Genomic DNA, 26,658 nt, shown 5'->3' on the forward strand with positions numbered 1-26,658 from the left:
GCTAACCTGGAAGCATTAAACTGCACATTACTTGAATATGAGACCATTCTGAAGCAAATCATTTTCACACAACAATAGATATACAATGAACTCTTGAATGAATCCCATAAGGATTGGAACAATCATCTCCCAGCATTTCCACTGATTCCCACTGATCAGTTACTAGCCTTCCCCTTTAAGGTAAAATGTCATTCTCAATGTTTCACTCTTTCCCTCAAATCAGTTCCTAAGGTTCTTACCTCTGCTGGTGAGACAGTGGATTGTGCTGCGTATGTCTGTATATTTTCCTTTGGTTGCTCTACATGGGACCCTACCACTGGAACAAGGCGGGGGTTGCCATCTGTTGGAGGGGCAGAGTCATCTGGATAATGGTATTGCTGCAAAGGTAGAAAAAAAAAAGTAGAAAAAGAACATGGAGTTTACATCAGAGGTAAGTAATCCAAGCACAAACTGTTGTATTTAGGATTGCAAAGTAGAACAGGATGATGATTATGTACTCTGCTATAAAACAAGAATCTTAAAACTGCCAGAAGAAATAACAATAAAATAGTTTAAAAGCATACAATGGATTTGTGATGGCAAAGAAAAGAAAAAATAATACATCACATGATTGGCCAACTTTCGTTCTTTAAAGGCAAGTTATATCATGATCATTTTGCACGCTACAGATGAAAAACTAAGTACAATGTACATGGACACTGGAATCACTGTAAAAAAGCTATTGGTCTATTATACCAAGACTGAACTGTAATTATCACACACACACACACAAACACACTCACTTTTTTTTTTGTATCTCAGTAATCTTTATTTGATGTCTATAATTTCACATGACAAAAATATTCATCTTGAATATATAAACACAATATACAATCAGCAATGTTCAATCAACTAAGAAAAAAAAATTGAATAAACACATACACATACACACAAACAATATAAAAAAAACCCAACAACATCCAAAACATGAACAGGTAAATTTCAGACATGTTACATATTATAGAAGACCATGATCAAGAAGTGTGAAGGAGACCTCTTTAAATAATGAATAAATCCGAATTGGGAACAGAGAGCTCTATTTTGCTACAAATGTGTTCGTGACCTGTGCAAAGTGCAAGACTGCTGAGGTAAGCAACAATTCACACCACAGATTCCTTCGTCAAACAAGCGTCACATCGGATGACACTCCCGAGTTACCTTGGAGACGCTGTGTCTTCACGGGATCGCATCGTGAGCGAGTTTTTTTAGAGTATGGCAAAATGAGACACAGCGTAAACACCCCTGAAAAGGACGGCCTGCTTGTCAAACGGGTGACTAGTAGGATTAAATGCGGAGTAATGATCACCAAGGCGGGAAATTGGATCCTACCTGCCCCGTGGACGGGGAATCGGGTGGGTCCGTAAACTGGTTTTCAACACACAAACCTAACTCCATCCATCTGAGAGACAGCTTGTGAGAAGAAAACCTCTCACACCTCACTGGATATGGTCAGAGCAGAGAAAGCAAAGTGTTCCCTCTCTTGGCAGATACATTACAGTTCTGTGCACTCGGCAGAAAAAGAATCACATGCATACTATGTAAGCAAGTGGTGGAGGAGTGGAGTTGACAAGCACTGCAAACTGGCATGGCATGACTACGCTGATAAAACATATTGCTCAAAACTAGATATTTGGAGAATTATACAGCTCTCCCATTAGATGTGTTTCCATCTACTTGATATCTTGACTCAACTTGATTTGTGAAAAAACGATAATCTACAATTCTTTATTATTTATTCTTTTTTAGTGGGGGAGGGGAGACAAATGTGTTAAATGCTACTTGATTGACTATGAGTATGGTTAGTGCATTTCAACATTATAGACAAAGTAGCCAACCATAGAGCATTTGTAATATAATTTAAAGGAAGCATTTGGAACAGCTGATACTATTCCAGATATAACATTGTCTTAGCCTTTTTGTGAATTGCGCTCATTTCTATCTCTAACCTAATGTTGTGGCACTTTCTCTTTGTGAAACAGCATGTGGTCCAAATCACCAACGGATCCATACTATCTTTATTTTCCTTTTGTAATGACAGAGTTGTTCAGTACAGACACACACTGACGGGAATAATGAGGTGAAATTTCATTCCGCTCGTATCCAACCGAAACAATGAAACTGAATGACTTTTGTCATCACCTTCCAATTAATTTCCAACGTGGTCCCCACTTCGGACAGTGTTTAACATTCTTTCAAAGCCACGTCATCATATTTCCAAAGGTAACTGTTTCTTGTCACTAGATATCTGGCTAATAATGGAATAAAATGAAAAAGACAGCTTTGAAAAGACCAGCCAGATGTCAGATGAAAAAGAGCTTCTCTCTCAAAAAAGAAAAGAAAAGAAAAGAAAAGTATCTTAGAGAAGCCTCACAGAACTACGAGTTAATAATGCTCAGGAAGAATTTACGCTAAGTGCATTCACATTGGAATACTGTAAAACATTATATTTTCACATCATGAAATTTTTGCGAATTGGCACCGAAGGCCATTTGTGCGGCATGAAATTTTTTGCGAATTGGCACCGATGCTCATTTTTACGGCATGAAATCTTCGCGAGTTGCCTTTAAAAATCAATGCATGCAGTGTAGACAAGAACTTTCGCATGCATTTTAATTCACAAAATCACAAAATACCACAGTGTTTCTGCTTGGAAAGAACACATCTGTCAGGTAAGCACTGCACATCCTATATCTCCTGGGGGAAGATGACAAGAAGTGTGTCGGGTCAGGTGATAAATATACTACTGTTCTTGCAGTGGTATTTCATGCACAATTCACACTCACTTATATCACCTGCATATTTTGCCCAGGGCTAGAATTTCCATCCTAAATACCGCAGTATTTTGTGGGGTACATCATGGTGTATTTGCATTCACATTACAATTTCCCACGCAAAATATGGTGATATTTCAACGTAAATATGAATGCACCTCGTGTACAAATCATGTGAATCCATTCACCTCTCAGTGAATGACATGCCTACACATACCAGCACTGATGGCATGTCTGGCTGTGAATATGGAAACAGTCAAGCACCTGATGCCAATGGCTAATGCTTCATATTCCTTCTTCTTTCTTTTTTTTTCTGGAGACTTGGAACACTGATGATGCACAAGTATTGTTTCTAAAATTTCGAAAATGGGAAAAAATATCACCCAAGATTTAAAAACAAGCAAATAGAAAACACTCTTATTCAACGCATGATACAGATATTCAATTGTGACATGATGTGATTTGAGAAACGAGAAAGTGTACATCACAAATCCTCTTGCCGTGCTTCTTCAAATCAAAGGGGAACAGATAATTCAACTGAACAGTACCTAGATGGCCAAGTTTTTCAATTTTCACTTTGGTACCTTTCAGTTCCATTTCATATCAAATCATCTGATGAGAGGAAGGAAAGAGTCCATCTTTGCTTGACATCAAACGATTGCAGCACTTGGCCATCTCCGTAATTAGTTGGACGACTGGAATCACCCGGACCGTATCGACGGACGGGAACCGCTATGCTCCAGATGTGTACGGAAGAATGACGGTATTGACATAGCCGCGGGCCTGTTAATTGACAATTGTGTCAACAGAGTTTTTGAGGTGCCGCCTCAGCCACTGACGTAATGGTCAGCATTCCGCTCTCCGGCTAGACCGACCAGGCAACCATGTGGGACAGAGCGATCGCAGACTATAACTAATGCTTACTTTTCAAGCAAAGTTCTTGAAGTATCGCTGTAGTACTATTGATGCCAAACAACAGAAAGTAACTTTGCAATCTTCGTTCATTTCATGGACTAAGGCTTCCCTTGGCAACTGTGAAGAATGTTCCAGAGTGGAAAATTCCTATGCCTGGACGGGTGAAATACGATTCATGGGTAATAGCTCATTTAACTGCAAGAATAACTTATAGAGGAACATGGAATACCCCTTAAGATACAATGCTGTGACATAAGGTCAAGATCTACCAGTACCTATTTCTGGACTTGAATGAGAACAGAATGAGCCAGGTTTCCATGGCAACAAGAATGTTATAAAGTCTTTCCAAATCTCATTTTAGGGCTGTGGTTGTAAATGGGTTAACTCTCACAGAATGTAATCCTGCCTTGTGTCTGTGGGGTGCAAAAGCCCAGCAGTGGAAAGATGAACAATACTGTTCCACGTACGATGAGGGGAAGTGTGACATCCCATCCCCATTATTAATTACAAATATGACAATACCAAACAATGCAGAGAAGCAGGACGAGGAAGAAGGCAAGAAAGGGAAACAGGAGGAGAAAGATGACAAAACACGGAGGATAGGAAGAAAACAAAATGGAAGACATGAGAAAGGAGGAAATAAAATATACAGAAAAAAGATGAGAAAAAATGGTATACATGACAAGGAAGATAATAAAATGGAAGGGAAAGATTTAAGAAGAAGATGAAAAAGATGAAGGAAAAGGAGAAGAAGAAGAAGAAGAAGAAGAAGAAGAAGAAGGAGAAGAAGAAGAAGAAGAAGAAGAAAAAGGAAGACAAGGGAAGAAGCTTGATACTGCTCTGACATTTCAACTTATGCATGCTGCAAACCCTTCCGGCTGATATCAAAACCTGTGAATCATTTGATCCATCTCCTTTGTCTTGAAGTGCCCGTGTTACCAAGGGGGTACAACATCATCGGAACAGACCGTCTCCATGAAGTGATATGTCAGGGGTATATTTTGTACACTCTGCGAGGCATTTCTCAGGGACTGGCATCCTACTCAAATATGAAGATGACCCAGAAGATGTCGGATGAAGATGGATGGGACCGGAGCGCAAGATGAGTTGTCCTCCAATCGCCAGGGAGACGGGAGGAAAGGGAAAGGGGGGTGGGGGAGTTAAGCCAAAGGGTGGAGGGGAGCAGGGGTGGGAAAAGTAATGACAGGCAGCCATCACCACGGTTACGAGTCAATTCACAATGTGGAAAGTGTAATGGGAGCTTCAAGCTCATCTCAGGGAGAAAGACGGACAGAAGAAAGAATGAGGTAACGACATCTCCCTTGAATTCACAAGCTGGCAGAAATATCTGCCTTCACACTCATACAGGGTATCTTCCCTACAAAATAAATCAAGCAGGATCACGTATTCCGACCCCGGAGCATAGAGTGAAAAAGATGAGACATAGACCAACAGGTATGGAGGAAATATACCTCAATGATACACAATACACATGATAAACTTGTTGATACACCATACACCATGATGAATACATAACGAGTACAAACAGTAGAGATGACTAAATAATGGCCTCACAAATTGAGCCCATGAGATTTCACCTCAGGGCGAAGAGTTGTTTCAAATGAAATTGGTTAAATGCAAAAGACAACTACCAAAATGTCAGAATGCTTGAAATATCTCTGACTCATCCAACAGGGCCTGCTACTCAGGTATGGTAGGAGTGCCATGAATAAGACAGGAATAATATTTGAACCATGGGTTTTAACTTTCCACAACCATTCACTGATTTCTCGCTACTGATTCAATGCATAAACCTCTGTGGAGCACCTTGCCCTTTTAAAAGAGGAGAGTTAGAGGTGATGTCATCCACAGAAGGGCCACAAAAAGAAGAAAAAAAAAAAACCTCACGATGAAATGATTCCAAAAGCATGAAAAAAAAATGATGTGGAAAAAAGTACCTGCAGAACAGGAGATGGAGAGAAGAGAAAAGGAGGAGAAAAGAGAGGAGAGAAAATGAGCAGGAGAGAGAAGGGAGGGTGAAAGGAAGGGGTAGATGGTGGGGGAGGGGGGCTGCAATTCAGCGGAATTGAATAAATGGCCAGTGTGTGGTCAATTTGTTGAGAACACACCGCTTGGATGACACATCATGTGTCACGCCGATTCAGATTTCAGATTTTCCAAATCCCTGCAATTTATGTCAAACCCTTTTTGCATGCTGTTTTTTTTTTTCCTTCTCACCTTTGTTTTCAACGTACATTTTTTTTTTTTTTTTTTTTAATCATGCAATGGCGACCTACCTGAGGGCAATTAATCCACCTGGTTGCAGGTGTTGCCACCGTGGGCGAGCTTGTTTCACCTCTAGTATCATCTGCTCCCCCGTTTAGAGCTCTGGGGAGATGCTATGATGATTGGTATGAAGATGCCCTCTATAGCGGCTCTAGCCTACATGTAGAAGCAGAAGTAGGGGCAGTAGTAGGCAGTGGTGGTGGTGTGTGGGTATGGTATGTGACGCAGGTGGTAAGCTATTAACTGTCATGTGATAATGGGTCGGATGATAGTGGTACTTACATCATTTGAGAGAGATGGAGAGAGAGAGAGAGAGAGAGAGAGAGAGAGAGAGAGATTGAGAAAGCCAGGGAAGGAGATGGAAAGAGTGAAAAGATGCATGATATTGTCGCAGTGGAAAAGGCATGATGAGTAATGGTTGAGGTGAATATTAGCGATGGCTAGGGTTGAGGAGTATTCAGGCTGGGGTGGCGAGAACCCTTTTCCCATTTTGCGCAATAGAGGGCACGTAAAGAGTCCATGTATGATATCGATGGCATTGATAGTACCAAGAGTTCTATCAACTTGTCAATGGGTTGAAATTATGCTTAAAAACCAATAATGAACCCCCCCCCCCCACATGGGACTGAATAATTAGTTCCCATGATGATGATTAATGATGAGCAAGTCAAGGTAATGGTCGATCGGTTATGTTCACGAAGACTCGTAGTTAAGCACCATGTGGACACAAAACTCAACGAACTTAAAGGGGCAGGTTTTCTAACCATGTGGACACAAAACTCAACGAACTTAAAGGGGCAGGTTTTCTAACCTCGAGGTCAAGCTTCGTTGTGTGGACACACGTCGAAGTTAGGGGGCAAAAGCTTAACCTTGAGGTTAGGGCTTGTCGTTTGAACGTAACTGATGATAATGATGATGATGATGATGATGATGATGATGATGATGATGATGATGATGATGATGATGATGATGATGATGATGATGATGATAATATTGATGGAGAGGACGAAATATAATAGTGATAATTATAATGATGACGAGGTGGAGGTAGAGGAGAAGGAGGAGGAGGAGAAAGATGACGGTGAAGATGATAGTGATGATGATGATAATGGCATCGGTCATAATGTTGATGATTCCAAAATTTTGATACCACTGATAGTAATTGACTCGACAACTTCACACTCATGTCATGTCGTCACCAATACTATAATAAAGCTCCCTCACCCCCCCCCCCACACACACACACACATAAAAAAATGCCATGCCACCTGTTATGCTATGGGCTTTCTCATTACATGCTCTGAACCAAAAGGATAAAACGACAAGGGCCATACCTGATGATAAGTTCATGACATTTGGGAATATGCTGCTAGACAAACCATCCAATCAGTCTCATATCACAGAATAATTGCTAGGCACATAGCTTTACCAGCCTTCCCCCAGCTCAAAAGATGACCGGCTTACATATAAATATGTACGTACCCTTTCAAATACAGCCAAAGCAACATCCTGCCTTACAGAAATAACACACAACTGGTCATAAACCTCAAAACTAGCATTTGCCCCCTCCCAACCCTGCTCTACTGAAAAATCCCATTCAAAGAATTAGACAGTGTGTAAGAACGACTTTATTAAATCACATTTTATGATATCAAGCTACCATATTCAGTATAAATACATATTGCATCATAGTGATTGACATCTATGTCCTGAATTTCTCATTTCCTTCTGTTTTTCAAAGAGAATTGCTGTTTTAGACTTGAAGTAAAGTTTTGCAACAACAAGAGACCCGCGGGTGTAGCGCTCACCTGAGTATCGCAAGTTCACCTTTCACGCAGTCACTAATCTAAATTATTCACAGCTCTACCAAAATTTGACGAGGCATTCTCAAGTGGAAGATGAAAATGTACAATAAGGGCCCAATTTTTTCAAGATTCCTTAATTTGGGGGAATTGGGGCCCCCTGGGGCCCTCTGGGTGGGGCATGGTGCCCAGTTTGATAAATTGAGATCCTGACCACCTAGGGATGCTACCTGCCAAGTTTGACAAAAATCCATCATGAGGTTTTCAGGAAGAAGATGAAAATGTACAATTCAGGCCCCCATTTGGACCCTTCCAACCACCCCCCCCCCTACCCCCAAGAGGGGCACCCCTGGATCTCCTATGAACAAACTTGAAACTACAGTCATTAATGTACTCACTCATAGTATCATCTCAGCTCTATAACTTCTGATTCTAGAGAAGATTTTTAAAGATTCCTTCATTTGGGGGGTTTGTGCCCCCTGGGGGCCCCCTGGGCGGGGCATGGTGCCTATTTTAACAAATTGAGATCCTAACCCCCTAGGGATGCTACCTGCCAAGTTTGGTGAAAATGGGTCATGGGGTTCTCAAGAAGAAGATAAAAATGTACAATTTAGGCCCCATTAGGACCCCTCCTCACCCCCCCCCCCCCCCCCCCCCGGTCCCAAGGGGGGGGGGGGCACCCCTGATTCTGCCATGAACAAACTTGAAACTACAGTCATCAATGTGCTAACTCACAGTATTAACCTAGCTCTATCACTTCTGGTTCTAGAGAAGACGATTTTTGCGGATTCCTTAATTTTGGGGGGTTTGGGCCCCCTGGGGGCCCCCTGGGTGCCCCCTGGGTGGGTCATGGTGCCCATTTTAACAAATGGAGTTCCTAACCCCCTAGGGATGCTACCTGCCAAGTTTGGTGAAAATGGGTCATGGAGTTCTCAAGAAGAAGATGAAAATGTACAATTTAGGCCCCATTAGAACCCTCCCCCACCCCCCTCCCCTGGGTCCCAAGGGGGGCACCCCTGATTCTGCCATGAACAAACTTGAAACTACAGTCATCAATGTACTAAGTCATAGTATTAACTTAGCTCTATCACTTCTGGTTCTAGAGAAGAAGATTTTTACAGATTCCTTAATTTTGGGGGGTTTGGGCCCCCCTGGGGGCCCCCTGGGTGGGGCATGGTGCCCATTTTAACAAATTGAGTTCCTAACCCCCTAGGGATGCTACCTGCCAAGTTTGATGAAAATCGGTCATGGGGTTTTCAAGAAGAAGATGAAAATGTAAAAAGTTTACGCACGACGCACGACGCACGACGGACGACGGACGACGGACGACGGACGACGGACGACGGACGACGGACGACGGACGCCGGACGCCGGACGAAGGGCGATCGCAATAGCTCACTTGAGCCTTTGGCTCAGGTGAGCTAAAAATGCACAGACAATGAATCATGTGCCAGTCCAGTTGATATCTGGATAATAAAGAGATTCAGAAAGTGATGGGCAAATATTCCACAGACATTCAAAGACATGTTTGTAAATTATCTTCCATATCATCCTGACATAAAATTATAGTTTCTTAAAATAGAATTTAGCATTATAGGACATTGACTGCAATCCATCCTTCCCACAAGTCTACATTGTCATACCACTTCACCTGTTCATTCTACAATGCAGAGCAAAAAATACAGAAATAGAAACAAAACAATTTAAAACAAAACTGAAAAACCTTCACTGATCTTATGCCTTGCTAGATACGTGGCATATAGTATGTCACCAAAAAAATTACAATCTGATTTCCACATCGATAACTTTAAATGTGATTAAACTGTCTAATTGCTATATTAGGATCTAAAAATATAAAATCTTACCTGCATTAATTAAAAAAAAAAAAAAAAAAAAAACTCCATTCAATTTGGTTAAGTGGTCACAGAGAAATGTGGATCGTTGTAAAGCATGTCATGGGTCTGTTTCTTCCAAGTTTAGCACTCGGAAGATCTTGGAACTGCATATCAATGTGTGAACACAGTAGACAGAACTTGGAGGGAAGGGATTCCTGACATTGCTCTATAAAGGTCCTCATTTCTCTTTGACCACTGAAGCAAATTAGATGGAATTTTCTGTAACACGTGGGTAATAAGTTATAGTGTCATACCCTGAAATTATATTGGATTGATTCACTATCTTTAAAGTTATTGTAGCGGAGGATCCCTTGTATTTTTTTGTGGAAGGGGGGGGGGGGCATACGGTATATGCAACTTGCTCCAATGACACTGCAGTCATTCAATTGCATTTTAGATCGCCTCCACCAGACTCGTGAATGCACGGAGCTAATTAGATACAGCCACTACGAATGCGACCCGGCGCTATTTATCATGCGGGATTTGCCATTGAGGGAGGAAATCGATAACAAGACAAATTGCCTGAACATCCGATGAAACACAAGCTTTCATCACCCGTCTAAGTCTGGCTGTCTCGCATGCTCGTTGCGAAAACATTTGAGTCATGAAATCTATACGCCCCGGAACCCCACGCGACAAATTGTATTTCTGTATTTATTCATTCCCTACATCATCAACAGTTACCACATTTCCCCCCATTCAGATCATGATAATAAGCCAGTACTATAGTGAAAACAGCATGCGGTAGCAGAAGCAGCATTATAATACATATCATTGGCTGAGAACCAGAAGAGCTTAAATAGCACAATTTTTGGGGCGTACTATAGAGCTCCATCTCCTCTAAAGTGTGGTGTCAATTTAGAATTATTTCAGTTTTCAGCAAAATTTTAAACATTAACCCGTTGAGGACGGACTAATTTTGTTATAACGTGCATTTCCCATCTAGACACCTGCCCGAGTATACACGGGACTCGTTTTCATCAGGTTAAAACCACAAGGGTGCTGTTTTACCCAATATTTGGAACAATGCTTACAAATCTTCCCACTTTTGATTAAATAAACTGTTATTTCATGAGTATTGATTAGTTCGTTTTTATTTACGCTGAAATCTTAGAATGCCATAGCGCCCTTCTGCTTCTCAGCTGACGATATGTTGTATCCTACATTCATGGGTCATCTTGAATACTGGCTACATTCATATAGCATTCATACAATATTCCATTTGGGATGATTCATGAGGTATTTACACTGAAATAATCTGTGACCCCCAAATACCCCTTTTCACACTATATCCTGCAGAGATACCTTGTACAGTATGTGTATGTTCACATTATGTCCCATTCTACTCCACTGAATTCCTGCCGTTCACACTGACCACGTGTATCATCTTACAAATATGGCATCATCACACTTTCACATTATGTACCACATTGTGATTCTAAGATAAAAGCATGGCTAATTTTGCATCTTTCATTTCCTGTGTTTCATGTTCTGTCTACTTCTTACGTACAACTATATAATGTATGTTATTCTCTTTATATGTCCCTCTGCGCCTCAGAATAGGCCACTAGATCGATGGTGCACTACAAATGCTGTACTTATCATTATTATCACTCTGGCAAAGGTTGTTAGTTTGGGAACAAGAGTCCACCATATCTCATCATGTATAACATCTTGAATCAATACAGCATTGGTTGCGCCTGTCAAGGCAGATGAAAAGATCAAACCTGTACATAAACAGGAAAGAGCTTTTTACTATTAAAGTTAAGAGCACCCTGGAGAATTAGAAGAATCAGAGTTTTAAATTTCTCACTCTAATCAGGTCAAAACTTGAGAAGAACAATGCACTGAAAGATAAAAATAGTAGATACAGGTACAAATATATGTACTGCCATTATGGACCTAAGACTAGGAGGGATCGTGTCCTACATAGGATAACAACCTGTGATTAGTCTTCTTTCAGTCTTTTTCATTATGATGATGAATTAATCCCAGTTCACCAGATAACATTATCGACTGGGGGGGGGGGGGGGGGGGGAGGGGAGGTAGGAACCCAATGAACCCAGGCTATTTCTTCACAATCAGGGACTTAATTAGCCCACTCTCATCACGGCAGGTCCAGATGATTAATTGAGTGCCTTTGTCCAGTTGATGTGAACCTATAAGTCTCAAGGGGATCTTTGTCCACCTGCCGTCATGGTCTAAAATTCATTACGAGCCCGGTTCTTCGATACAAGCGACGCATTCATCAAAATCATACTGTGCTCGACCAGATTCACACGGAGAGATATTGCTGACGTGGCACGACAAAAAATAAACTTACAATGCAAAACGCAACCCTGAGGTGACTATCGCAATCGCTCTCACGTCCGTTTAAAAAAAAAAAAAAAAATCACTTCATGCATGAGAGCACACTATCTCTACGACTAGATCTGCATACCGGTTTTTGCGCTCAAGCATGCAAATAGAACTCATTTCAGGAGAAGGGTGAGTCTTCAAAAAAACTTTCCTGAAAGCCCAATCAAGCATGCAATCCACATCTCAGCTACCCCTTCTTCATCTCAAAAGCAATTCTCACAGGTAATTCCCGAGCTTTCATGAAAAGAAGGTCATGATCGCAGTTGCCGCGGTGACAGGATGCAGCCGACATGAAAGTCTCAAATCAGGTAAAGCGGTGCTGGAATGACAGCACATTGCTGTCGTGAACTGTTGCGGACGCCTTTTAGAAATCCCACATCGCTACACCGGTCTGATATGAATATTCAATGGGGGATACACAACAAAGATTATTTTAAACATTCTGTGACAACGTCAAGATATTTTTGATCTCGTCACAGGAGGAGTGTTCGGTTCACGATCAAAGTGGGTCACGAGCCTTTCCACACTTACAGAATTTTAATCAACTGGGCCTTTTCTTTTTCAGCTGTCATTTGTGGTATTGTTATGAATGCTCAGTGAAATTCAGACCACCCAACATTCCTACATTGTATCATAATTCATTGACGAGAAGAAGGCATAATGTATATTCTGTATAAAAGTCTATGCTGCATACACCCTTCTGCCTGTACAATTGGGAAGCAATTATTTGGAAAAAGATGGAGTGAAGAGTATTTGCAAGAACATGTCTTTATCAATGTTTCTGTTATCTAATTTTTTTTTAAAGAAGACATGCACAAATGAAGCTTTTCCTACAATTCAATCTTCATAAAAACTCAGATATATCACATCACTGGTGGCAGGTGTTACACCATCGTGTCTTAGTCAACAACAAGTTTGTACACTGAACACCATTGGTGTACAGTACCTAGATGAACCCTGAAAATATTTGCTTCTCTCACATGAATGTATCAAAGTGGTATTATAAGACTTGACACTACTGGGCTTAGACCCTTCATGGTAAAACATCAAACACTGATGGTATTAGACACAGAAGCATGATACTGGCACACTACACCAAAGGTGTAAACCAAGGTGTAAACCAAAACACTGTGGCATATTATGGAATATCCTGGAAATCCATAAAAACTACTTGAATCACTGCACTCTGCATCACCGGTTGCTGTTTGTTTGTTTGTTTGTTTTTCAGCAGAGATTACTGACCTCATCCAAATTGTTGGATAAGAAGTAAAAACAGAACACAGAGAAATATGCGAAATAATAGCAGAAAGACAGTGGTGTTCATTGAGCCAGGCTCATAAGGAAGCTTGTCTGTTATTACCATAACAATAACTACAGACTTATCCCCCCTCCACTCCCCCCCCCCCCAAAAAAAAAAAAAATTCTAACAACAAAACAACCACCCAGAGTGTAGGAACTACACTGGATGAGATGAAAAAGTAAGAAAAGAATTAAAACAAGGTTACCTAAGGGGACCAAATTGAGAAAGTATACAATTTATGAATTCATGAATCTAAAAGAGGGGTGCTGAGCGGTAAAGAGAGAGAAAAAAATAGAAAGAGGGAGGAGATGGAGTAGAAAAAGAGAAAGAGAAGAAGTTTGTGTATTGAGTGTGAATAGGTGAATGTGTAGCTGCCTTCTTTTGTGTGAATGTGTTTGCAGGAAGGAAGAAAAAAAGGCTGCATTACATACAATACAATGTGCGCTAGTGTCCAGAGGAGAAAAACCTGCATGGCCATTCCACACTTATGACTCATCCCTGAGTTATGTTAAACATTACACGCATGCCATGCCTGTGTGAAAACACACACAGACACACACTGCCGATGAGTGACAGTGTTATATGGGAGAGAGATGGAGACCTTCCATTCTACACACTCCATACACACACACACACATACACACACATGCTGGTAACACTCCTGTCATTTGCACTAATTCGTGTATGATATACAGTAGGTACTAGCAGAATATGATGCATGGGCCTATTAAATATCCATGCATATCAATACATATCATCTGCCCCGTGGTAGAAACCAGGGGACACAACTGTACGGAACATTATCATGCAACCAAGGAATAAGAGTGCTAATGTGCGATTAAAACAACATTACAGTGCTATGAAATTTGTGACGCATTTTTAACGATGGTGTGCGATCTATTCATGATAATCTTGCCCACCACCCTAGTCAGCTACAGTTACTAGTGAGCAACAAAGCAGGGCTAAGCTACAGATACACACGCATCATACATTTTAATTAGATATGTAGCCTATTGTTTCACTTCAACATAATATGACCTGTGTTTTCATTTGGTTAACAATAGTTGCACTCTTATTGCTCTGTCAATCTGGATAAAAAGCTAACACCAACCGCAGACAAGAAAGACTAAAGAGAGAGAGGAAAAGAACAAACAAACCCCAAATCGCTGGAAAGAATGATTTCATCACCCCAGAATGCGAACTTTCCTTCCTCTTTCTGACCTCTGCGATATTGGGGGCAGGTTACCGAGAGTCTGACCTCCGGTACCACACCGTGGAACCACAATCGGCCCAATTGTACCACATTCCAGCACCAGGAGACAACCCTGCCTCATATCCTAATGTACCAGAACAGGGCTGATTCTGTTTTGTGAGTAAATCATTAATGCACAGTCTCTCCAAAGGATACATTCTCTATTCCACCTTTCCTTTCTTACATCTGTAACTACTGGGGGGGGGGGGGGGGGGGGGGGAGGAACCATCAAATACAAAAAATTATACTATAAATGGAAAAAAAATGAAAATACCACAGAATACTAATAATCATATTGGGATAGACACGATTTGACAATTATGATTCTTTAAATCAGTATTGTCACTGATACAATGTTCTTATGCATCTTCATTTTATTCATTTTTTTATCTATTCATTTTTTAATTTTTTTATCTTTTATTTTTTTTTTGGGGGGGAGGGTTACAAAATTGAACTTGCATAGTATGAGATGCTCACAGCAGCAATCTACTACATGCAGTAGATGGATGTGAAATGTCACAAGTATAGCATCATTGCACCCACGGCTGAGTGCTGTGACGTTCGAGTGCTGCAGCCACCCTCGAACCTACGCAAGTTTGTATGCTAATGCTGTAATAACCAAATTCTTTCACACTATGAAATGCATCTCCAACATTACATGATTAACACTCGGGCGGTGTCTGTGTCGATGTGGCGTCTCCCCAGGGACTGGTGGTTAAAATTAACATGAACTGCTCAGAATATCAAGGGACTGCATCAAACTCTCCTCCGGTCGTGGGCTGTAATTGCAATTTGCAAAACCCAGTGATGGAAACAGAACACTTTTCTGCCTGTTTCTTTTCTTTTAAATCTTATCTCGTGTCGGTTTACGAAATTGGCATGGGTGGCTCCACACAGTTTGGCGGTGCTAACGAGCCAGTGCTAGTGGCCAAGTCCTCGAACGCCCGACCCAGCATTTCCCCACCGCACACATGTGCACCGAGACGCCCCTTGTGGTGTCGAGGCTATAAAACTTGTGAATAATCAATGGAGCCATAATACTTCTGGCACCAACCGCTGCTACCAACACTTTCATTTCGTGCCTGCTATGTACCCAATACAGGATACTGGAGAATGTTTTTCGCACCCCTCATCCCTCCCTCTCCCCCCCCCCCCCCCTATGGAATTTCACAGATGTCAAAAGGTAACAAAAAAGAATGGAAATTTATGAGGATGATGTGCACATTGACATAATTTTGGGAATTGTCACGCCTGCTGAACGAAAGAATTGCCAAGGAGAAAAATCATGAAACAAAACACAGATTAGTATATTAAAACTAAACTAAAATAGATGATAAATATTGTCCAGCAGTGCTGATACATTACAAACTAGAAAAGCACTCTGAGAGCGCAGACCTCCGCCAAGCATGAAGCTTATTTCCACCACTACATTGGTGCTAAAAGCCGCCAGATTTCCAAATATAGAAGCCTTTGGTACGTCATAAGCCTTCAGCTGCACGGCGCGCCTCGCCCCAGCAGAAACTAGAGCACGCACTTCAGTGCGCGCAGGCACACCTCAAATACGCGCAGCCTGAACTCCCAAGTTCATTACCTGCCAAAACATCATCCTTCATGATTCCCCCATTCTCGGATCACTAAAAAGTTAATCGTTTGGCGTCATTCTCAACCTTACCTGCAAGTTTCATCCCAAGCTTTTTGAGTTATTTTGCACAAGACAAACTAACTAACGCAACGGTAACGAAAACATAACCTCCTCCCTTCATTCCTACTTATCTTTGGAACACTTGACAAAAAAAAGAGTTTGGGACAATCACAGCAAGAAAGCCTCATCAAACACCAGACATTTTATAGACGGCCCTGATGGTCTTTCCACCAGCACTAAAACAGTCAAACTGGCCAATACAGATTTGACCAGGGAGGTCACCTCCCTGATTTGACTGACTAAAATGACACGGATGAAGCTCAGGCTTGGTAATGACATTATCACGTTACGATTGAAAAAGAAAAAAGAAGAGATGAATAAACAAGAATATATCCATTAAAAAAAGATACATACATTCATATCTTTGCAATTTATGTACTTTCTCTGAGAGCACAGACAGAAGATGGAAAGAGAAAAATGTTAGGAGACATATTTACACTTTTCGCATCCTTCTTACAGCCGAAGAGACTCATGACGCATTCGCACGGAAACCAGGTGTTAGGATGTTGGTCCGGACTGTGCACAACTGCCGTGCGGACGTTACCGCGGTTGTCCATAGTTGCACTCCACATTTTGTCTTTTAGAATGTCAACAATTTACATAGGAAAAAAAAAATCACTGGATGGTGAAAAAAAAAATCACAAAGTGCACAAAGTGCACAAAGTATTCCAAAAGTGTTCCTTTTGATCTTCCACATGCAACTCCTGGTATGCCGATGATATGAAGTCAGGTACTAAAAACAGACTTGTGTAAATGACGAAAAGCACAATCAAGATTTCCTCAGACTACCACATGGTAGGACTCTCTGCTTTCCACTGATATTGAACATATCTTTCCAAAGTAGGCTGACGTTGCACAAGAAATGGAAGTGAATTCGTAATCTGCGAAAATGATGTCAAGGCAAGAAAAAAGAGCAAGATGTTTGGCCAATACTACTGGCGAGGTACTGAAAGCACAGCCGCTTAGCTGCTGCTGAGGTAATAGAAGCAAACTTTGAGACTTGTAGTGAGGTATAACAGTGAAGTGAGGAGCAGTCACATCTGAATCACGCAAAAAAATCCAAACAAACGCAAAACTGAGCGCATCGTTCTACGGTGCGTCACGTCCAAATGTGCTTCAGCCTAATCTGGTTTGTTCAAACTCATTGAGGATGACAACAACGATCGCAGAAATGAATCTCAATGCCATTTTCCATCGACGGAGCTAGGTAACTTGCGGTCATGCTTCGATATGAACGCAACTTCCACTTTAAGGTGGGAGCATCTATGAGATATGATTCAGGCAGCGTGGCATATGCTAGCATAGATGATGATTATTGCATGCTCCTGGTAGCTTTGATGTGCAAGGTGGAATATTCTGCTTTTGGGCTCCAAATAAAGGGGGGGGGGGGTGTCTTGGGGAATCAAATGTTGGCAATTTACTACATATACCCCGGTGACCCACTTCCAGCAATGAGAAACTGAGAGAGAGAAAAAAAACTATGACAGAAAGAATATGATACAGTTCAACAGATGACGCTTTCTTAATGAACAAGAGTCGTCTTCTGTTTTATCCTCTAGTCTTCTGCTTAAAAGTGGTACGAAACGTGCCACAGAGCGGATGAGGAAAGACAATGACCGATTGAAGGAGCTCTCCTGTCACCGTGGCAACGACACCGATGCTGGAACCCTCGTTAGAGAATCACTGCGCATCGACCCATGACAATAAGCAATCTTTCAGGAAATTACAGATGAAGATGGGCGGGACGCGTGTTTGGAATTCAGATGAAGAGGTACCCAGTCAACATGTTCTGTACTTCCTTTTTTACTCCTTTGTGCCTTTATATGAGGCAGAACGCTGAAGTTCCAACAAAAGAGTTCAATCCAACTTCCCGGATGAGCAACAGCAGATTGGCATTCATTCGCACAGCTGATGTTCTCTCTTCTAAATCACACTAGGATCCACAGTATGCCTGCTATAAGAGCATTAATAGCCCATTAACATGTGACTGCACTATCGCCAGCATTTCAGCAATTTCCGATGCAGAATTTTCTTATTCCTTTCGGGGTGTAAATAATCCTTGATCATGGTTTGTGCAAGGAGAACACAAAGGAGTGAATTGCAGCTCCAACTTGTTGAGATAATCCACGACTGATACGAAGTGCAGGCAAAATGGCAAACACAGGGAGCACCTGGATGTACGGAGAACTCTGTTTTAGCATCACCAGACACCGTTGGCCGGCCGGCGCGGTGCCCTCTGCCGTGCCGGAGATGCCTTACCTCTTAGAGGGCCTTTCTCTGGCGCCAGCCGGAGACTCAACACTCACTCAAACGACATTAAAAAGGCGACAGTCTGATCTCCGCTAGGGTGAAAGTATGCAAATCTGCTAAGATGGAGGGGGTGGTGGGAGTTTGTGGGTGGGGCGGGGAAGATCCTACAGACAGAGTTTGGAGAATTTGTAGGCGCAATGTTTGTCGGGTTCTTTCCCCAAAAAATTCAAATGAGATTGCGTCTCCCCAATATTCAAATTAGATTGGGCGGCGGTCGGCGAAATATGTAGGTTGGCTTCTCGCGGTCTCCTAATTTGAATGAGATGACATGGGATGCAACTGGATCAGGCGAGTAAGATCACAAACTGACCATCACATTTCCCCCTAGAGTGCAGAAAAATCAATATCACGGTGGCAGACTAATCCAAAGAAAAAGGGTGAAAAATATCCGGATGATTTTCACGGCAAAGAGTTACGGAGCATCGCCATACATAAACATTTTTTCAGCGCAAACAGTTGAGGTCTAGAGAAAGTCACACCTATTTCGACGGAGTTTCTTCCACGCCAAGGGCAGATATCCCAATATTGACGCTGTTCGAAATGGGCAAACGGAACTCATTCCCCGGCAGAGCAGCAGAAGCCGGGATGGAAGGATAATGAGGTAAGCGAGGGGGTAGCGCACGACGCAGTGACTCTCTCACTCTTATTCTCTCCTCTCTGACCCCCCAAACGATGACGGCGGCAGATGGCTAAATGCTCAGCCCGCGGAAACACGGGTGCAGAACAACCACATGTTAATGCTGCTAATTAGACGGGCAAACTAAGCGTTATGACAGGCCATGCAGTGGGATCCCAGGTTTTCTGTTGGTGCGGGGCACCTTGCGCGTGATGCTCGCGTAGTGCTGGCAAGAGAGTACACTTTCGGTGATGGATACCCTTCGAAAGATGCACAACAAATCTATGGAAGAACATGGATGACTCCGGTACACTTTTTGATTGCAGCCCCTGTCGTTTTCATAGCATTCAATGCAGTATAATTCACAAATTAGTCTTCCACCAGTCAACACTTTGAATATCTCGTTTCCTCAAAAGTGCAACTCTTCAAGTTTTTCCAGCAGTGATGTGTACATTCTTTGCAACTGACAATTCAAACTGTCTTAAAACACCAAATCGTAGTGTTGAGCACTTTTATGTTTAACTGAAGATGCAGAATGGACTCTGCAAGCCCCAGTTATAATCAGTCACAGGCTAATAAACTGCTCGCTAGACTACATCCTTCGAACAGACATATTAAGCACCGAGCGATGATAATGACGCGCTACAAGACTAGAACGTTCCAGGGAGGTCGATTGCTGGAAGACTGATGTTACATGCTCCCAACGAAGAAAATCAGGGTATCTGTTCCCATGGGGAAGCACCGTGACGACAGGAGTGGGAAAGTGGTAGACTCCGGTTCCCCCGGGGGGATGGTGAAGGGGGGCGAGGATACGCCCTCTCCTTAGGGATTCTTGTTGGCTTACGCTTAATCCTTGCAGAGACAGGGAGGACGCGGTCCGTGTGTCACAGATGAGGCTCGTGCTCCCCGATCTATCTATCAGTCGCGCTCCAGATTGTAAACACCGCCAGCACGGCTTTGGTTAATTGATCAATCGCTTGGGTTGCTTTGCTTGCCGTTGCCGTGTGCCTTGTTGCTGCAGCGAAGAAACTGCAAACCTGCCCTGCGCCCAGGCCTCAAAGACAATGATTTCTTTGCAGTAGTGATCCACTTCTTCATATATCACACTGCACTTTCATCAGGTTGCCCTTGGAATGGGTATAAGATGAGGAAGAGGAGATGTCCAAATACAAGGAGAAACTAAGTTTTCCTCAAGTGGCGCTGGCTAAACTTAATGCTGAAGATCGCCCCCTTACAAAAAAAGAGTGCGACTTAAACGAACGACTGTCCGCGTTGACAGTGGCTAAATGGAGTTTGCGCCAAATTGCTGGCTTCGTCGGAGAGCTGTCAAGCAAGCAATTACTGCAGTCGCGATAAGGACGGCGCAAAATCATCGGCAAAGCCAGGCTTCTGTCCGACAAGGGCGGAAGAACAATGCACCCATGCACATTCACAGCACACTGCCCGCATGTGAGTGAACTAGGATAGAAACACCCCTCTTCTTCCCTCCACCATCGCTCGGAGCTTCAACCTAATGAATGAATCGATGGCAGAGGATAAAAAAGCATCTCCACGAAATGTCGACATGAAAGGACAACGGAGAGATGGCGGAGAGAGTGTAGAGGGAGAGAGACACGAAGAGACAATGGGAGATGGGCAGAGACAAAGAGAGAGAGGAAGGGAGATGGAGAGACGGAAAAAGATATATGAGCACGGGAGACAGCAGAGCAGCTGTGAGAAGATTGGAAGGTTGCCACCATAACTTGTGTGTGCATGGTTTCTTATTGTGTCCACCCATACACAAGACAGAATGGGTCATTTATGTGTGTGTGTGGGGGGGGGGGGTAACCTTTTTTGCTTCTGTCAAAAGCTTGTCTCCCATGTAGTATGTATAAAACTGGATCACCCTTTAGTGTGTATGTGTGTTTCTTCAGAGGATGCAGGTGTGCTGTGTGTGTGTGTGTGTGTGTGTGTGTGTGTGTGTGGGTTGTGTACGTGTGGGGGTTGTGTGTGTGTGCTTTGTACGCACTTGACTCAAATCAATCATTAGTGTGACTAATAGTTTTTTTGAGTCTCGCTGATGTTGATTGAATATTACTGCCCCAATGTATGAAGGAATAACCAAAAATGACTGATATACATTGTACTTCATGGCTGCTCTCCTTCACTCACCATGGGGTCAAGCCTTAAAAAAAATGAAACCCAAATAAATATGTGGATTGAGAGAATGCACCAATATTGGTAGAAACACATTGGCAAAGTAAGGAAATTTGGACAATCTGTTTAAATGTTATGAATTCTTAAAGTTTCAGTGCTGCCATTGCTGGATGAAAAGACCAACATGTCCAGTTTATGACTTTATGCATGTTCAACAATATAAAAGAAATATCAAGAAAATTTAACATATTTTCACTTTTCTGGCATAATAAAAGATCTCTTGACTAACATTTTTAACCCATCCACGTACGGGCCTCTGTGTAATCTGTAATATCGTGCCTGCCTAGTAAGTTGGCCATGAACTTGGGCGCGATCTTCCCTACGGCGCGATCTACACGCGAAGAGCATTCATACGTCATGGAAAAAACTGCCTGTGTCATTCCCACTAGGCAGGAGGGATGATGCGTGTACACTCGTGCTAATATGCACTTAGTTGACTCAATACAGCACTAGTTTATGTGAATTTTATGAAAAGAAATAATAAATTGTGCAGGAATTATGAAAAAATATTGTTTCTGTGTATTTCATTGATAAATCCTCTTCATTTCAAGCCATCTGTAATCACATCTTACCCACTTGCGAATCGACGTGTCCATAATGTCCTCGAGCCCCACCCCCCCCGCCCCCGAGATAGCTCTGGAACATTCCATTCAATGACGGGGTTTTTATTTTGCAACGTTATCTAATAACTCTCATGTAAGCAAGTTCTTGCTATGGCTAATCTATTTTGTAATGTATCATAATCTATCTCTGCTGAGATAGCCTAATTCAAATTTGCAGAGACATACAAAAAGATTTGTTTTACAATCGTGATACGTTCAACTACTCATTTACCCTGTGCTGAAATCCGCATGTCTGCTCCGCACATGTTATCGCTATCGCTCAAACTTCGATCGCGATGGCTTGTGTGTGTACACAGGTACACAGTGCTAGTGTGACGTGCATGTGTGGAGCTGAGGTGCATGTGTGGAGAAGCATGGGGCTGCAGAGAAAACCCGGGACTCCACGTGGTGTAGTGAAAAACAAATCGGACGTTCGAAGTCGTACATTCAAGAGCTAAAACAGACAAATAGCGAATTCAAAGTCCACTGAAAAGGTCTTGACATTGTAATGTATGTTCCAAAATCATGTCTGGCTTAGTTTTGAGAGAATTTTCTACACGCACGAGATCAGGAATGAGATCGGTGAACTGGCTAACAAAACGTGTGTACTGTGAACATGTGACTGGCTTGTGCACATGGCCTAGCTAGGTGATCGTGAGAGTGCGGCAAGAACGCTAGGAATGCACCCGAGATGCGGTGTGTTGCAAATTCTTGGGGTGAAATTAGACTTCCTTGTTCAGCCCGTCTAGTATCTATATTTTTTTAATAATTCTAATTCTTCATAAAATCCCGATAAAAAGACTTCATATATTCATTTTATATTTTAGAAGCGTAATATGAAATATTTTGGGGGGTTTTTTTAGTCCAAGAAAAAAAATAGTTTGAATAAAAAAATAATAATAAATAGTCGTTCTTGACTCAAGTCTAATTTCCTGCGCCTTCTTGCAGTTACCCCGCAGTTGCCCATGGATACGATGCATAAATAATCAGCTGTTTACTGAGTCGTACTAGTGTACCACCCTACTGCTCTTGTTCAAATTGAGAGGATTGTTATTTTATCGGCGGCACTTAGTTTTATAACCTCATCCAATAAAAAGACAAATTCAAACATCAAATGGTGTGACAGTTTTTGTCAGAATTCCCTACCAATTTCAACTTGTTGACAGGATAGTTTTCAGATTTCACTTGCTTCATTATCGAGGCTGTTTGACATTTGAAAGAACTGCTCCATAAGAAATCACCTTTCATTTGTTATTTATTTTCACAAACAAGTATTTTGGTCACTTGAATATTTCTTATTATTGCTTCAATGTCATGATATTTCATGATGGTTATGTATTCTGTCTTTACATGGCAAGATGGGATTTTTTTTTTCCATCCAGGGTCAAAGAAGAAAGTGACAGGAAGGAAACCAAAAGGATAGGGAGGAAATGAAAAGGATACAATGAAACACCTGATCAGCAGGCTCTTTTTTATTACAATGGTGAATGCAGTACATCAGAATTTAAGTACAGTTCTAAATAATTTATCAGTTGAAAAATGAGCAAAGAAAATGGATTTCATCGAGTTCTAAATGAAAACTAAATTAGCATCGCCATTATGATTTAGATCTAGAACCTAGTGCTAGTACTACAGAATAGACCTGATGCAAACTTGTTGTCAAGCTTTTGGTTGAGTTTCTTCAGAGACACGAATTTTGGTAGCACAATACCCGAGTGAATAAGAAAAAGGAAAAAAAAATAAATACACAACTGTAATGCAGGTCTCTAGACCACTCCCGTGCACGAGCGAGCATCAGCCCCCGTTTCTTCAGTGTCACTCTAGCTCTCGTCATTTGCATTGGCCTAGGCTAGGTTACTCGTGTCGTAGTTTTACTCGCCATCATCAATGTCATACATGGTTACACAAAATAAATTACATCTTGCCATCACCTCAACCACAGCAAAACCCTGAATATCACTCCCATCATAGTCACTCTCAGCTCACAAAACATATCAGCAAACGATACAGACATCGCAGACCTAGCTAACTACTACTACTAGCTCTAAACATAGTTGTAACTACGCCACGTCAGACATTAGTTGTACACAAATATGAAACGGAGGTGAAAAACTAGTAATGAATACACGAAGATCATCAACGATGGCATATTACCGTAGAAAAAAATACACAGAACATCTTGCACCCAAAAAAAAATCGAGGTAAAAAACTACGATGAGAAAAACTAGGGTGAAAACACGATGCTTGGAAGACGAACGATGAAGACACTACGGCAAAAATGCTTACACGGAAAACAAACGAGTGGGTACCACACAAGCTACGATGTTATGCGCACATACGTAGATAAGCTACATCGTGTTCAATCAAAAAACTCAACAAACACTAGGACAAAAACTCACCTCTAAATTGTTGCAAACGAGATAATCACTTAGAAAAAATGAACAAAACACTCTCAGAAGTACGATTGTTCTCTGAGAATGAAAGATATAGAATGATACGAAAGCAAAAGAGAGAAAAGAGAGAGAGAAATGGACGGGAAACCTAGAGAAGTTACCCACACTCACTAACGTAAATGGAATTCGACACACACACCCCCGTGCCCGCCCCAGCATAAGCATAGCATAGCAGTACACGTACGTACACACACAAGGAGATATCGTCAAGCACTCTATGAGGAGATCGATATCACGATACCGCGCGTAAGAAATCACTGCAGTTGCTGGGGCAACAAAGATACATGCGCGCTGTAAACATGAATATTGATTAGTTTCTCAGCAGGCTCGAACCCCTGGCAGGTGTTTTGGCCAATAAGAGACATTCTAAAATATGTTTCTTTGCATAAATTATTTTTCTGAGTCCCAGTAACGATCTCTGTGATTGGCTAAAATTATTCTACAGCTCCTGGCCAAGCCTGAGGTCCTAGGACGCCCTCTTTTGGTCATAAATAATAAAAACCACGTTTTTTGTGGGAGGTGACGGGGATGGGTTAAGAAAGCAGGAGAATAAAACTTCCACTATGTCAGTAGCAAGTCTAGGGAATGTGTACTTTTGACCGCCAAAAATGAAATTTTGTGGAATTCTCTTTGTATCTTCTCTATATTGTACAAGCATGACATCATGAACTATAGTAGTCTTCTCATCCAGTGGTGGTGGCACTAGAACTATAAAAAGTCATTACTTTTGAACAGACTGTCCAATTTTTCTCAAATTTCCCTGTGTTCCACTAATATTGCTGCATTCACTCAATCCATATTTGGGGTTTGTTCCCTTTTACCCTAAAATCATCCTTACCTCAAGAGCTAAATTAAACTTCATCTGGTATAATACATGCAATGTGATATATCAGGGCATGTAATTCATTCCTAGAATTGATTTCCTCTTGGAGCTCAACATTTGCCCGATCATGACGATTAAGAAAAAAAAATAATAATATTAAGAGGCTCGTGAAACAAGTTACACATGAGTTAAAGGTCCAGTTTACCTTTGGGAACAGTCATTTCAAAAATTTTCAAAATGTGACATTTAATGCATATGAGTAGGTCTGTTGTACCACAAAACATCCTATCACATAAAATTTTCATGATAAAGCCTAAAATGTAAGGAGATATCTGTATTTTTCTCAATAAACCCTAACTGTAGACGGTTTAGTCTAGAAACATTTTTATTGCAACTATTCTTCACATTTTGTATATTCAACAATACTTAACATTGATTTTACCAATTCAAATTTTTATAGTGGTTGTTTCTATCCCTAACTCACATTTTAGAACTATTTTAAAGCACTAATGCTGGGTTTTTGTTTCATCTGCAAATGGTAAATTATGCCTTTAACATCAGGGGCGCATTTCATGAAGCATCTTGTCAGATTTTTTTTTTCTGAGAAACTGTTACAAGGTACTGAAATCCTTGCATCAGATTGGCTGAGAGCAAATTTATCAAACAAAATGCTTCATGAAATGCCCCCCTGATCCTATACAAAAGTTCACTAGTTATTCTTAGACAAGGAAATATTGAAGAATTGATGAAGAATCAACATGTCCATTACTTAAACATGATTTCGACATGCGTTATTAAGGATGGCAATTCTGGCAAAGGGGGAGGGGGTTGCTACGGTGGTTCCGATGCAATTATGTCAGAATTGGGGTTTGAAGACGTCAGCCCGGCCACCATGGACCTCATATGTGCTGGACAAATAGCATAATGTCAGCTCATTGAAGAGCTGATGTGCAAATGACGCGAATCTAATAGACTCTACTGGGACAAGGAATGGGGGGGGGGGGAGAACCAAAAAATGTAGGCCTATACCCCTGGATGAAATTGGGGGTGGAAAACTTGACATACAGACAGACAGACTGAGAGCCTGTGACAGAGTTTTTAAAAAAAAAAACATTAAAAAAAAACACATAAAAGAAACCAAATTTCCGTTTTTTAAATACTTGATCATCTTTAATTGTTGGATCAATCTGTTCTGCTTGAATGAATAATAAATTTCGCCGCGAAAAGTTACAGCCATATCACTGTCTCATCAATCCCTCCACATCCACTAGCTGCACATGCTGAGATGAACTCGAGACAAATGCGAAAATATCATTACAAATGAATTAAAGTCTGGAA

General features: G+C 41.5%; 1 protein-coding gene across 1 annotated transcript in view; it reads right to left on the bottom strand.

Moving 5' to 3' along the window:
- The window catches only part of LOC139739732 (disks large homolog 1-like), a 280,561-nt gene that overhangs the window by 70,582 nt on the left and 183,321 nt on the right, over nucleotides 1-26,658 (bottom strand). Inside the window, exon 4 of the mRNA XM_071650335.1 lies at nucleotides 240-377. Coding sequence (XP_071506436.1) covers nucleotides 240-377 — 138 coding nt within the window. The remainder of the gene's footprint in view (nucleotides 1-239; nucleotides 378-26,658) is intronic.

The sequence above is a fragment of the Diadema antillarum genome, unplaced genomic scaffold (genome assembly GCF_040938485.1).
Source record: "Diadema antillarum isolate AM-2024a unplaced genomic scaffold, OU_Dant_1.0 seq00000813_RagTag, whole genome shotgun sequence".
Taxonomy (NCBI): Eukaryota; Metazoa; Echinodermata; class Echinoidea; order Diadematoida; family Diadematidae; genus Diadema; species Diadema antillarum.